The following is a 15535-nucleotide window of genomic DNA, read 5'->3' as shown; positions in this document are numbered from 1 at the left end:
AGTGTGTTCAACTGTCTAACAGCTCTTACTGTCAGGAAGGTCCTTCTAATGTTGAGGTGGAATCTCTCCACCGGCTCTTCCTCCTCCTCCTCCTCCTCCTCCTCCTCTTCTTCTCCCCCCTTCTCATCATCACTTTTCCTCTTCTTCCTCTTCCTCCTTATCCTGTTCCCCTCACCACTGCTGCCACTGCTCTTTCTCCTCCATCCTTCTATTTGGCACCCTGGTCTCCATGAAGCCTGCCTCGCCGCAGGTTCACTGTGGTGGGTGGCAACAGGCTACCTCCTCTTCCTCCTTCTTTCCCCCACTGCCTCTGTCCTCCTCTTCATCCTCCTGTTTGCACCCACAGCTGTCGCCTTTTGCCTCCTCTTCCCACCTTTGCCTCTTTCCTCATCCTAGCCCCCAATGCCACTGCCTCTTGCCTCCTCTTCTTCCTCCTCATCCCCGCTGTATCCTCCTCGTCCTCTCTGCTTCCTTTGCTGCCCTCCCATGCTCAAATCCATGGATGGCAAGTCCACGGATATGGAGGGCGGACTGTATTAATCAAATCCATGAATAATCAAATCCACAAAAGCCAAAGCTGTAAATGTGGAGGGCTGAGTATACATTCTTACCTGCATATGGTTACTTTCTTGCTTTTTAACTTCAGGGTGGATACAAAGTTGCTCTCTGGAACCCAAAACACATACTTTGGGTCTGTTAGGTAGAAAACAGCAAAGCAATGGTATTTAGTATACACATACCAATCAAGAAAGGGATATGAAAAGTCTATACAGTGGTACCTCGGGATACGAAATACCCAGGTTACGAAATTTTCGGGATACGAAAAAATCCCATAGGAAATCATTGTTCCGGGTTACGAATGTTTTTTCGGGATACGAAGAAAATTTTTGGTGCTTTTTTCGGCTTTTTCGCACGAAACGCGGCTTTTCCCCATTAGCGCCTATGGCAATTCGGCTTACGAAGGCTTTTCGGGTTACGAAAGCGGCCGCGGAACGAATTAATTTCGTAACCCGAGGCACTACTGTATTGCTGCATTATGGTGTATTTCAAATGCTGTGTTCAAAAAGGATACAGAAAAGAAGCAAAAAAGGAGGACAAGGTTGGCCCTTTAACAAGGTGTGCACTGTTACCACTGCAGAACATTTATCTTTTGTTAAAGGCAATATTCCCACAGACTTGAGGAAGTTTCCTTACTATCTACAGCTTCAGAGTAGGCCAGAAGAAGCCAATAATCAGCATTTTCAAAGCCTTGCTATAAACAAGGACATCATTGAAATGGAAAAGGTCAGACACTTCTATATCCCAAGTTCTATAAGACCTGGAATGAGCAGCGATATCTTAAATTTTCTTTACCTGTATACTGTGTTCCTTAATTCACCAATAACCTGAGTAAGCTGAGAATGAGTTCTAGAGGCATAAATTATTTTTGGAATGTCAGTGTAATAAGCTGTCAAGTGAAGAAGAGGGGAAAAAAAAGGGGGGGGGGGAACAGAAGGAAAAAATTAGTTCTTGTTTAGTGCTAAATATATCATCAGTCTGCTTTTCCCCTGCTGGTGCTATGGTAACAACTCAGTCTGTGGAAGCAGTGAGGGATTTTACAATCAAACTGCTCACCTATAGGGAAAAAGACAAGTGTCTATTTTTACTGCCTTCAGCAAAGTGGCTTTCTGTGAAGCACTTACAGATAAGTATCTTGAAATGATGGCAAAACTTTTGCCCTAATTTATATTGCTTGAAATTAATTAGCAAAGAGCTTCCCACCCCAACAATCAATATTTAATATATGGCTTCCAATAGTTTTTCTTGTCTATTCCCTGGACTGGTTATGGAAAAGCAATATCCAGCATCTTGTCACACTTCTACAGCATCTATCACCTTATTTTGAAAGCCCAGAAAACACACCACTGGGACTCCACATAAGATGACTTAAGTGGAACTAAAAGTTATGGGGCTTACCTGGGATTTCAGCATCTGTGGCAGCACTGCCCCAAGATGACATTGGTCGGTCAGAGAAAAGCTCTGATCCACCCAACCGCTGGGCAATCTTCTGTGCAGAGATAGCATCTTTGAAGTGCTCCCGCCAAGCCAAGGTTGAACACAGGAGGCATAATGTCTTCCCTGTACCCGTGGGACTCTCCAAAATCCCATTCACTTGCTTGAATGATAAAAAATAAAAGAACTGAAATACAGTATCTGGGAAACTCAACGTTCAAAACAAACAAACAAACAAGCTTCATTTATATACCGCTTCATACCACCTAAGCAGTGTCTAAGTGGTTTACAACTGTAAGCTAATTTGCCCCCAGCAATCTGGGTACTCATTTTAGCGACCTCAGAAGGATGCAAGCCTGAGTCAAGCTTGAGCCCTTTTGCTGGTCTTGAACCTTGTAGTTTTGAGTGAGTGGCTGCAGTACAGGCATTTAACCACTGCGCCACCAGGGCTCTTCACCTACATGCCAGCCAGATGATAAACATTTCTTCAAAGTGACTGTACCCACGTCATCAGCAATGAACAGATGACTGCCTCAAATTGTAGGGGCACAACCAGTCTGGAGTCAGAGACGTTACTGGGAAGCTCAGGTGGCAGATAAAACTGAAGTGAATTGTATAGAAGAAACCTGAGACAATTTTCTCTAGCTGTGTAGTGCAATATACACCTTAAGTCGATCTCATGAATAAGTGAAGGACAGATTTTGAGGCCAAAAGTGTGGATTTTGATATGATCCATGCATAAGTCAAGGGTAAACCTAGGAGCATATAATTAAGGATGTAAAGGATGAATCTAAGAAAAATGAAGCCAAAGATATTATAAAATTCTGGCAGGCATACTTCTATTTGCTCCTGAGATTCACAGATATAAGAGAGGACCAAACAGGTTCTGGATCATACAACTGGAGGGTCTATGAAACTATTTCTGTAAACATGCACACACACCATCTGAAAGCATAAGGTCAAATGAAGATAACCTAGAGGAGTGTTCTCTCCAGTTTTCAGCTTCTAGCTTAATTCATATGTCATTAGGCTTAATATTACTTGGAAGGTTTTTAGGTCAACATTAGTTTAGCATCCTGCTGTGGGAAGATTACTCTGAAAATACCTTCCAACTGATTCTATGCCACTGTCATTAGAGTCTACAGTCAAAGCAATCTTTCTGGCCTGTGCTTTCACAGTGAAAAACAGGATGGAAGTAATAATAATCAGAGTGAGCAACACAGGCTAACTTTTGTGGCCACCATAACCCTACCACTACTAAAAATGGCATTCAGTAAGAGATCCAGGGAAAAAAAGAAAGGAAAAACCTGGGGGGGGGACCCAAAGTCTTTTTTCCCCAGAAAAATTGAGGATTTTTAAAATGTAAAAATGGATTATGGAATATTTTCTTTTCATCTTTTAAAATGATGAATAAAATATTTTAGACAACATATTTACTCTCCCAAAATCTATGTAACAGGAAGACTTTTAAGTAAGACTTAGGGGTGAAACATACTGCCCAAAAAGCCAGTTTAAAACACCAGTGAAGGGCCGGATTGGGGTCACGGGCTTGTGGTTGCTATCTCTTCTCTCTTTTCCACATCAAAGAATCCACATTGCTCTTAAATTCTTGCTTCCGTCCCATTTCTATACTTCTCAGTTCTTCTGTGGCTGAGAGAAAAACAGATGAACTGGACTCCCTATTTCACTCTCTTAACTATTTACGAGTATCAAATGAACCAGGAAGGAAACCAGGCCTGCACAACATACGTCCTGGGGGCCACATGTGGCCCACCAAAGGATTTTGGGTGGCCTGCAAGGATGTGGAACAACTTCAAGGCTTCTCTGCCACTTGGCCTCCTCCTGAGGAGAGTGCCATGTAGTGGAGGAGAAGGAGGAGGAGGAAGGGGGAACACTCACCCTGCAAGGCTCCTCTAGTGCCTGGCTTTCTCTTGAGGAGAAGGCCGGGTAAAGGAGGAGGAATAGGTGCAAATGCTCACCCCTCAAGGCTCCTCCATCACTCAACCTTCTCCTAAGGAGAAGTCTGGGAGGAGGAGGAGAATGACAGGCAAGGTTTCTCTACTGCTTGTCTTTCTCTTGAGGAGAGGCCTGGGCAGAGAAGAAGGATGGAATTAATATTAATTAATTTAATGAATATTATTAATATTTCATTAAAACCCATCTGCTGTCCAAAGAAGTTTAGCCCATTTTAAGTTTGGCTTCTACCTACTGCCAAGTTGTACCTGTCTATATGAAACCATGGGATCGCATCTCGGTTGCAGAGGTATGTTACAGAACAGCTACACACCATAAAATGGCTTTTAAAATGTGTACTAGCCATGTTTAAGAGCACTAATGGCAAAGTTTTGGCACACAAGTGCAATGACTGCAAATTTTACTCAATTACTGCAATTGTTCTGATTAATGAACTAGCACTTCAGCTGACACAGGGGCAGACGCTAACAACTGGCCTGAGTCTGACAACCAAAACTCCATGACCCAGAACAGAGTTCCTTAAGAACTCATGATGGACTTATAATGCAGCTCTATAAACACTTCCATCTTCCTCCAGACAAATTTGATGGGTGAGCAAATTAAAGACAGATTTTTTTTTGTAAGATGCATTAAAAACCCTTAGTCTAGATCCATACATCTGCTTACACAATATATACATTACAACCCACTTCTATTTAATCATGGGACTTCATGGTAAAAATCACTTCCAACCAGATTAATGAGTTGATAGTCTTATTGAGCAAATATCCCATGGAGAAAAAAACCTGTTGATAGATAGCAGTTAAAGTGATACCACGTTTTCTAGTGCAGTATTCATGGGATCCACATAGGTTCTTACCATCACAGCACTGGGAAAACCAACCTCTAAACCCATTCCCTTGCTTCTACAACAGATGTTAGGCTCTCATGTAAGACAGTGGTAATAACAAAGATTTATCAAATAGCTTCTGAGCACAAGAATGCATCAGTGATTATCTTGCACAGGTGCCAAGCAGGTAATGGATTGCAGTGTCTTACTTTTAAAACTCAAGAACAGATTGTATGAGCATAAGGACCACTTATTTGCTTCTTTTTCCTTTTTCCTCAACTAGAAGCGTAGGAGAAAACCTACCCACTTCTCTACCAACAAATCTAATGCAAATATGTCTGGCAGGAGAGGATCTGCAAAATAACCTCTTTTCAGGAAGTGTTAAACAAGCTGCATATGTTCAAAATACTTTTGTTCTGCACAGCATAAAAATATCTATGAAATATAAGAAATATCATTATCTTTTACCAGGCCAACATTAAGTTTATGCAACCTCTTAAGTTATCAAGAACATATTTATTAGGTTTGCAATATTTATAGCACAATGTTATACATCCATGGTGGCAAACCTATGGCATGTGTGCCCTTTCTGGCATGTGAAGCCATTTCTGAGGGCAAGCAGAGAGATGGGAGGGTGGATGAAGAGGAGAAACAAGCATACATCTGTTCCTTTTCTTCCCCCAGTCTTCCTGGGCCTTCAGCTTTCTCCGGGGAAATCCTGCCCCTGGAAGTCCCACCCCCGGAAAGTGGAAGCCCGGTCCCGGAAATCTACCCCAGAAGTCCTACCCTCCAGCAGCAGGTAACACCTAGTGTGGGAATGCCTTTGGGTTTGGGCACTCAGTCTCTAAGATATTCACCATCACTGTTCTACACGCTTACTCAACACTAGGTTCTACTGAGTTCTACTAGCAGGACCTGTTTTACAGAACAAACAACCTCTAGATACAGGACTGGAGCTCTACCTTATTCATCAATTACATTAATATAGTTTTCAAAAGTGTAATGGTAACTGCACTGAAAACATTGTTCTCTATGAACTTTCTTCCTCTTTTGTGAATTCTGTAAATGTATGTTAATTTTGTGGTTTAAACCAAAATTTCCACAGTCTCATGTATTACAGGGCATAAGTCCAGACCCCCTGAAAGCCTGTATCTCCCCAGTTGAACCTGCTCAAGTCATATTTTTTGTGGGGGTGTCCTCTCAGTCCAACCACCCTTACTAGCTCATTTGGTGAGGATGCAGAAGAGAGTCTCCTCAATGGCTGCTTCTCAGCTATGAAATTTTAGTCAAAAATTTGACCAAAAATCCTGCCTCGACTTATCCATGAGTCCAATGTTAAGTACCATACCTTAACTCTTATATAAAAGAGAACCATTCCTTGGTGAAAAGCAAGAGTGTAACTCATCCTGGAAGCACTGACCCCCCTCTACTCTCTCATCCATTCATCCTTTAGTGTGAGCACAAACAGTTATGAATGCTGGAATTTTATAAGTTCTCTGTCATCGTTTTTCTCTGCTTCATCTTTTAGACACGTTGTTACATGGCCCTAGGTTTTGCCCTCGATTTATCCATGGGTCATATCAAAATCTGAAATTCTGGCCCCAAAACCTATCTTCAACTTAAACATGAGGTTGACTTTTAGTGGAGTATATACAGTAACATCCTCCCAAGGGAGGCTCTATTGGCCCTCTCTCTAGTCTCTTCTCACTGGCAGTTTTCTTTAAGAAAACTAAAAATGGCCTTCAGCTTTCAACCGTTTGGGGCAGAAGGATCTTTAGCGTGTGTTCTGCAGTTTCTTTGATGTGTAACTTTGTTTTTGTTTTAAATCAACATTTTAATGGGATTGGGTGCTTTTTCTTTTTTTTCTTTCTTTTTTTAATAATAATATTTTATTAAGTTTAAAAAATACATCAAGAAAAAAAAAGGGGGGGGGGAAACCACTACGAACATACATACAATCACATATAACATGTAACAATCTAACTTTACTATAAACTATATAATAAAACATATGTCATAACCTCCTATAGTATCTCTCCTCCCCAAATATCTAAACCAGATTCTATATCTATCCCTCCTCTTCCCACCTTAGACTCTTTCTATTAAGTTCCATCTTTCCTGTTCTTCCTTATATTTCTTACTTACCTCATCTTCCACTCTCTCTACTTTCTTTCTCTCTCTACTTTCTTTCTCTCTAACCTACCTACTCTTACCTTCGTCACTTACTAAATCCCACCTCTCCTACATACTCCTTCTAACCAACTCAAAAACAAAACAAAACAAAACAAAAAAGACTCTCTTTCTGCCTTACCTAACATAGTCAGGAATTCTCACATATCTTCTCACTCATCCCCACACTAAAACCCTTAACTTCCACCACCATTGATTAATAAGATCGTATACTCTCTTACCACATAGTTATAGGATTGGGTGCTTTTTCAATAATTTTTAAATGTTTGTACAACACAGCATTTGGGGTCCCACACTGGGAAAGGGGCAGGATATAAATTACTAAACTCAATATGAGATCATAAATTTCCTGTGCCCAAAGACACACATCCATCCTTCAGTGAAATGTTCAAGCAGTTTTACTGAGTCAGATTTTTCTCAGCTTGAAATGGAACTGAGAAGTAGTGCATAAAGTGAGAGAGAGAACACTAGTTATATCTCAGCAAAAGAAAGTTAAACTGTTACTATATCAGGTACAGCTCTCTTTAGGTATGAACTCTTAAAAAGCATTCCTTAAGGTGCAGTCTTTTTTAAAAACTAAGGCAGGTTACAGACCACCATGAAAGTACGTAGTCAGTCCGCATTAGGGTTAGGAAGATGCGGTGCTTCCGCACCCCCCTAACCCTAGTACGGACTGAGTCCGTACAAAATGGCGGCGCCCCATCTACATGGGGGCCGCCATGACAACATCACAACCGCGCCACCTCTAATACGGGGCGGCGCAGACGTGACGTCGTCGCTCCGCGCCAGGGCGCTTAGTGCGCCCTTTGCGCGGAGCAGGAAGGAGCTCCGTTTCGGAGCTCCTTCCTGGTTTGCGCCGCTGGGCGCAGCCTTCACACAGCTGCGCCCAGCAACGCAAAGGAGAAAGGGGCCAAGCGGCCCGTTTCTCCTCCTCCCCGCTGCTGTGGGGTGTCCTTGGGGCTTGAGCCTTTTGCTGCTTCCCCGCAGCCTGGAAAGCGGCGGATCGGGGCCTCAGCGGCTGCCGTTCTGGCCACTGAGATCCCGATACCCCGGGGAAAGGGGCGGGTACAGGCCGCCTCAAAGGGGCGGTCTGTAACGCGCCAAAATATATCAAAAATATAGGCTATATGAATTTTATCCTATTCTCTTTACCTTATTATAAATATTCCAACAAAATAATTTCCCTCAAAAGTTCTGAACATAATAACTTTTAAACCAAATTTACTATATCAGATAACATTATTAAAAGCTCTACCTATTCTGGAATACCCACATCACTGCATTCAGCTTACCAAGAACTTCAGACTCTGGCTACAGTACATTTTCAGCAGATGGACTGGTCAGCAGCATCAACATGCCATACTGAGTTTGTACATATTCTCAGTAATTCAATATTAAGAGAAAACTTCTGTGTATTTAATTTATACATGGCCTTTGCAAGTCAGAACACTTTGCAGCCATGTTTGGAAGTCAAAATGCTTTGCAACCAAATGCTGATATTTGGTTATTTCAGAGACGTGAACATTACAAGCCCCAAGATTTCCCCCTTTTGATAGACACCATTTCAGATACACGCCTACATCCAACATACCCAACAGCACAGCCAAACTTAATCCCTGCTCCCTGTAGCTCTCCATGCCTTTCAAAATCTAGCTCTGGTATAAGGTTTTTTTTGGGGGGGGCATAGGGTGTTGAAGCTGAAAGGGGACAAATCTCCCCCCTTTGATTGTACTGACAGAAGCAGTTTCATCAGCTGAAGTACTGTACTGAATCCTTGCCACTGGTTGAACCATACAGTACCATCCAAATGACACTCCCTGTGATTTCCCAGAATACATACCTTTTGCAGGCACTCCAGCACTTTGGACATGTACTCTTCCTGACATTTGTAGGGTTGAAATGGAAAGTCCACAATGATGCCATTTAATTTTATTTTGGGCATATTCCAACTGATATGTCAGGATCACAGGGCCGAAATCCTTATGGCTGAAATATAAAGGATCCCTCTGTAAGTACAAGAGACCTCTCTGTTAAATACCAACAAAAACGTGAACTACAAAAGGTAGATTGGAAAGAGGAACAGCAGAACTGGAATTCATCCACAAACTAGAGTCCCTTAGAAATGGATTGAACAAAGACAATGGTTTCCTGACACTTTACACACACTTGAACACTATCTGGCCCCATCCGCATGGGGATGCCCTACATTCATCTATTCCCTTCATCAAAGGTTAGTCCCATTGCAAAACTGGAGCTGCCAGTTCATCTCCATGCACCAAGACCTGTTTCCTATATCTTTGTGCACAAACGACCATTTTTAAAACTGGACCTGCAACTTCATTTCCATACACAAAGGTTTTGTAATTTGAATTGACCTCCTTGTGGTTCTTTCTGCGTTGTTGTTTCTCTTAGAGACTCGTTCGCCGTGAGCTTTCGAAAAAGGCTGATGTGAGGCCAGGGCAGACCATTGTTAGTGATCAATTTGGCCAAGCCTGAGATGTTGTTTCAGGGAGTCCTTGTATCTCTTCTTTGGGGCGCCCCTCTTACGCTCTTGACCCGTGGCGAGTTCACCATAGAATACTATTTTTGGGAGGCGATGGTCCTTCATCCTAAAAACATGTCCTGCCCAACGCAGCTGTGTCCTCAAGAGCATGGCCTCAATGCTGGTGGTCCCTGCTTGCTCAAGGATGGCATGTATATGTCTGGGCCAGGCTTCCACACCACCAAATGCATCTGAGGAAGTAGGCTGAAGCTTAGGAACACTCATGCTGCCAATTGCTTTCTTTCAGTGAGTCTCAAAGGTACTACAAGGTCTCGCTATATACTGATTCTACAGACTAAAACAGCTATATCTTTGAATTCCAATAAAAACATGATTCACAAACTTCTTTTCCTACTTAGATCAGTGAAATTTCTTTGGGGATCCACACATAGAAAAGGAACACACTGTTTCTTCCATGACACTGTACTTTTCTGTAGACCATCCACTGCAATAGTCCTTGGACTTTATCAGGATCAACACACCTTTTCTACACTGCAATGAATTCCTTGTCACTATTTGTCCGTTACATGTATTTTCAAGCAAGATTAAAGCACAAACGGACCAAAAGCGGATCTCTGGATGATCTGCAGGTAAGCAAGAATTTCTGGCTTCCAATTGTTTAATAATGGCAACAGCAAAATACAGTAATTTCCCCTCTGCCATAAATGATTCTATCGGAACAAATAAAGCACAAGGACAGAATTTTGCTAGAAGTGGGCCTGAACTGCACCGGTTTCTTGTACTCAAAAATATACATCTTTTGCATCTGTCTTGATCTGCTAGAGCTCAGGGTTCTGGGAACAAAACAAAGTAGAGATCCCTCAAGCCTGGAGTTTGCCCACTACTAGTCAGATAATCCCACTCCCAACGTTTTCTATGCTAGAGCTGGGAAAAAGCTGCCTTCCCCTAAGCCCTTGCTAGCAAATGATGCCATGAGCATATCATTCTTGATATGCTTTACAATACCACCAAGACCTCTTTGAGGTCTTTAAAGCGAGGCTGGATGGCCATCTGTCTGGGGCCCTTTGATTGAGAGTTCCTGCATGGCAGAATGGGGTTGGACTGGGTGTCTCTTCTTGGGGCCTCTTCCAACGTTAGGATACTTTACAATGCTTAAGGACTGTCAATGCTTTACAATACTCGACACCTGTCAAAGAACAAATGGTCAAATGCATCTGAGTAACTAGACTCAGGTCTACGAAAGCTCTTTCATTTAGTCTCAAAGGTGGTCAAAGACTGGCTTTTGAGACTAATGCGGCTACGGTCCAAAACACACTGCAGAGATAATCCAGATGGAGACCGCTTTAACCGCTCTGGCTCAGTGCCAGGGAATCCTGGGAATTGTAGTTTATTGTGGCACCAGAGTTCTCTGACATTATTTTCTTATATCCCACCTTTCTCCCAACAGAGGGAGTGGCTCAAGGCCAGATGCCTCACAAAACTACAGTTCCCAGGATTCCTAGCAGTGAGACAGGGCAGATAAAGCGGCCTCAATCTGGATTATTCCTGCGGTGTCTAGCACCAAAAGGAGTCCAAAGCACAGAGGGCGAGGGAAGATCAAGAGGACCTGCGGTCCCATCATCCTGTTGCAGAGCCTCTCTACGGCCTCCAAGCAAGGACTACAACTCCCATAATCCCCACTAGCAGGCTTTATTTCCGCAGCCTCTGGGCGGAGATGTCATTGTTCCCAGCCTTTGGCGGGGAGAGACTTCGGCCATGCTTTTCAACCTTATAAAGGGCTGAACTAGGCCTCAAGCTTTCTCCAAAGCCTCAATTCAAGCAACTCACCCGAGAGTCAAACGCGGGCCTCGCGCTCAGCGTCACGTGGCGCCTCCTCTCTCGCTTCCGATTGGCCGAGCGCAACTCGCGCGCGAGGATCGCCCGGCCTCCCCATGATCTCGCGAGATTTTCGGCGTTGCCACGGCGACGGGACGGCAGGGAGGAGGGGCGGGGCCTAAGCTGCTCTTTTTCAGCTTTAGTGGCGCTGCTGAGGGGAGTTGTTGCCATGGCGACGGCGGCAGGGCTTTGGGCCTTTCCCCCCTCAGCCCTTAACTGACAGTTTCCCTCAGAAGTCCTTAAACATCATCCTCAAACTGCGCCCTCATAATTAAAGCTAGTAGCACCCTTCCAGCGCTCCCAGAGCGGTTCAGAAAACAAGCAAGCTCAGTGCCAGGGAATCCTGGGAACTGCAGTTTATTGTGGCTCCAGAGCTCTGACAGAGAAAGGCTCAATGTCTCACAAAACTACACTTCCCAGAATTCCCCAGCATTGAGCCAGGGCTGTTAAAGCGGCCTCAAAGTGGGTTAATTCTGCAATGTGTGTTTTTGGACCAATGTGAGGGAACCATTTTCTTTCTAAAAAATATTCCTTATTAACACACCGATAGCCTTTTGGCTGAAGAGCGGGGTATACATAAATTATTATTATTATTATTATTATTATTATTATTATTATTATTGCAACCCTGTCCTGGGGCATTATCACACAGGGACAATTGGAGGTTTAAATGGGGGTCATCCTGTGAAAATGGCACATTCGCAATCAAAACCTTCACATGCCCTCGCGATTCAATGGCCATTATCCTGGGAATCCTCCACCATTGCTGGCAGCTTGGCTGGGCTCCTGGGCTCCAGTCTGAGCCTGGATGCCCAGCTTTCAGCACTGGCCAGGAGTGCATTTGTACAGTTAAAACTTGTGTGCCATCTGCACCCATTCCTTGAGACGCCAGATCTGTCTGCGGTGACACATGCTTTGACTACGTCCTGTTTGGACTACTGTCATGCGCTCCACGTGGGGCTGCCTAAAGCGCCATTAATCCATGAGTAACCAGGCAATAAACAGGAACAAATCATTCATGGGGAAATCCCAGAAATGCTTTCTTGCTGTTTATTGCCTGAAGGCTGGTTGAGGGAAGAGACGACATGAATTCTGAACCAGGGATTTCTGGATCCTCACTGATTAAATATGGAGTCTTAAAATCTTAGCCACTGCTCTGCCCTCCAGCTCTTTCCATGATGTTTGTGGTGTGTGAAAGAGTTCAGAAAATGTGTCGCTGTACCCTGTTGCAATAATAATAATAATAATAATTGTAGCAGGTGACCCCAAACCCACGAACCCGAAGGCCCGTGGCCTGCCAGAGGACAAGCAGAGTCAAGGAGACCGATCTGGCTAGAATAAAAACGCTTTATTTTCTGCGCAGGGTAGCAGCGCACCAAAGTAGGCATCACCAAGGCTGCAGCACTGATGGCTTCTTGCCACCCCCCTTTTATGCCCTTCGCAGAGGGCTGTTTTCTAAACAACAAGCGATTGGTTGCATTCACTGTTCACTCAATGGTCCTGTATTTTCTTCTTGGCATTGCATCTGCTTGGAGCCTGGAATGTACAGAGATAGCTAGCTACTGCAAAAGAGATACTTAGCTGAGCTAGCTAAACTCCTCCAGGCCACTTGCTAAACACAGGCCATTGTATTCAGAGTTCTCTAGAGAAAGGAGGGGGTGATAAGTGAGTGCATGCCGCAGTAAAAAAAGAGTAGGGGCCATTTGCCCATCTGCACTTTACTCTGTAGCTCATTCTATGAGTCTACTGTAACCACTGATTCTTTTGCAAAGCCATGTACAGAAGCAGAAAGCATTATTATGTCCCTCTCATTATAATAATAATAATTGAGCCATGGGAGTTAAAGTGGTGGCAAACTGCATTAGTCCTGCAGCAGTGCCAACGCAGCCATAGAGTATTATCTAGAATTTGGGGGGGAGAAGGTGAAAAGGAGGGAGAGTGTGGTTTGGGATGTGACCAAAGACAGTGAGGCCAGAAGGAAGATTACATTCAGAAAGGCCTTGAGAATTGGATTGGCTTTCACTATTTTCATGGCCTTGCTGTTTGCAGGAAGAGGAAGAAGAACACAGTCAATGGGTAGGAAGTTACTGGGCCAAGAAAGTAATATTCAACCTATTCTGGGTGGAATTATGATCCTTCAGAAGGAACAAATTATTTTAGGTCCATTTTTGAAGTCTGAATGCTCTGAGGCTGTTTGTGGTTTTGGACTTTCCACCAGTCAGTTAGTAAACAGCTACATCCCTTCATGCAAAGAAATAGCCCCATCCCAGTGATCTGTATTTTGTTTAATTCTGGGTTAGATAACATCCTGTGCATTTTAATGAGTCTACTTTTAAAAAAAAGATGATTCAAATACAACAATTAAAACAATTTAGTTACTTCCTTTTTTGTATTTTCTTGATGAATATTACTTGTGCTTGTTTCTGAAATTACTCATACTATATATATATATATATATATATGATAAGATTATATCCTTACGCTTCTTTCTTATTTTTTAGAATTGTTTTCTGGCAATTTTTTCCAAATAAACAACAACAGAAAACCTATAATGGTTTTTCAAGATCTTATCTTATATGATGAGAAACTTCAATCTATTTTCTTTTCTTGTTTTTCATCCAAACTGACTCATCTAACATCCAAATAGTTACTGTCTTCCTCATCTACACGGTTGCTGTTATTCAATTTTTAAAAACGTATATTACACTAACCCTGAAATCAGAAAGAGAAGGGCAAAATGTATCCTCAAATAAACAAAACAGGGTCTCTTTCTTAACGAGTCTACTTTTGAAAAACAACTGGGCCAGAAGACTGGGACAATGTTAGTTGGAACTCATTGTATTGAACATATGGTACATATTTTGAAATAATTAAACTGGCTTGCAGTTTGCAAAGTACCCATGAATATCTAAATCGCCTGAGACAAGGGCTGCTTTCTTCCTGGTTAAACCTGCCCCAAACGCGCTGGGATTATCCTGCAACAGCCCCCTTGTTTGTTTTTACTGCATTTACGTATAAAGCTAAACCATGGGAGAATCTTTGTGGACATTAATGAGAGTTAGCTGGATCTGTCTCTGATTGGACAGAGATGTTGGAGACAGTAGAAAAGCTATCTCCCAAGACACAAATTAGGCTGTTTACATAGCCTCCAATGTTGTCTCTGACAGCTTTATGCTGATCCTGTTCCCAGCTGATGACAATCCTTAAAATACTGGTAAGAAAGAAGTTAAGAGAACTTCTTAAATAAGCTATACTATAGGCTATAAGAGCCAGCGTGGTTTGAGTGTTGCACCAGGATTGTAGAGACTGGCGTTCGATTCTCAGCTCAGCCATGAAACCCATTGGATGACTTTGGGCAAATTGCGCTCTCGCCCTTCCAGGGAGGCAAAGGCAAACTGCTTGTGAACAAATTTTACCAAGAAAATCCCATGAGATCCACCTTAGGGTCGCCACAAGTCAGAAATAACTTGAAGGCACACAACATCAAATAGGCCATAAACATATAGATGTTTAAGTTCCTCTGTGAATTAATAGAGAAAGATGCCTGTTAAAGATAAAGCAGATGATATGAAAGATTCCTTACAAATGCAGGTCTATATGGATTATGCAAGTGTTGTGTAAAATGATAATTCCTTACACTTGTGACTATATGGCTCTTGCATAATGATGTCTGCTAAGGACTTTATCACTCGGGGGTAGGGTTGCCATAACCCTGTGGGAGGCGTGACTCCCCCACTTTCTAGGGGGCGTTCCCGGTCCCGTCACACACTCTTCAATTCTGCCCGGCTCCTGGCCCTGCTGCATCCCTATATTGTGATGAGCGCAACAGCCAGGGCTGGAGCTGGCAGGGGAGGGCTCTGCTGCTCTGCCTTGCCCCTATTGGTCAGCCCTCCCAAGGAGCAGGCAGGCAGGGCAACAAGGTGCGAGGAGGAGGAGCAGGGCCAGGCAGGTCGGCAGCAGCAGTGGCCCCCGCCCATCCAGGCAGGCCACTGGGAGAGGGGAGGAAAGAGCCCTTTTCTGGAACCCCTGCCCCCCAGCCCTTTTCCTCCTCCTGCTCTTGCAAGGAAGGGGCTCTGAAGCACCGGGAGAGCTGCCTCACTAAAGGGGAGGGGTGCCTCAGGGACCCAGCTGTCGGAGAGGAAGAGCCTCGGCAAGGCTCAGAAGAGGAGGAA

At 43.5% G+C, this 15535-nt stretch overlaps 1 protein-coding gene across 9 annotated transcripts in view; it reads right to left on the bottom strand.

Moving 5' to 3' along the window:
- Positions 1-11376, bottom strand: part of RTEL1 (regulator of telomere elongation helicase 1) — a 98656-nt gene extending 87280 nt beyond the window's left edge. For 8 of the 9 annotated variants that reach the window (XR_006103537.1, XR_006103536.1, XM_042463578.1 and 5 more), the window contains exons 1-5: positions 11316-11376; positions 8826-8971; positions 1957-2155; positions 1354-1447; positions 612-693 (exon numbers count right to left, since the gene is read on the bottom strand). Coding sequence is in view for 7 of the 9 variants with exons in the window: in XM_042463578.1 (XP_042319512.1) it covers positions 612-693; positions 1354-1447; positions 1957-2155; positions 8826-8927 (477 nt within the window). In the remaining 2 variants the exon portion in view is untranslated. Of the gene's footprint in view, positions 1-611; positions 694-1353; positions 1448-1956; positions 2156-8825; positions 8972-9360; positions 9383-11315 lie in introns of those variants that run through there. The other variant, XM_042463579.1, reaches the window with a different exon arrangement.
- Between the last annotated feature and the right edge of the window lie 4159 nt (positions 11377-15535).

The sequence above is a fragment of the Sceloporus undulatus genome, chromosome 4 (assembly GCF_019175285.1).
Source record: "Sceloporus undulatus isolate JIND9_A2432 ecotype Alabama chromosome 4, SceUnd_v1.1, whole genome shotgun sequence".
Taxonomy (NCBI): domain Eukaryota; kingdom Metazoa; phylum Chordata; class Lepidosauria; order Squamata; family Phrynosomatidae; genus Sceloporus; species Sceloporus undulatus.
This window is presented reverse-complemented; position numbering and strand designations above follow the sequence as displayed.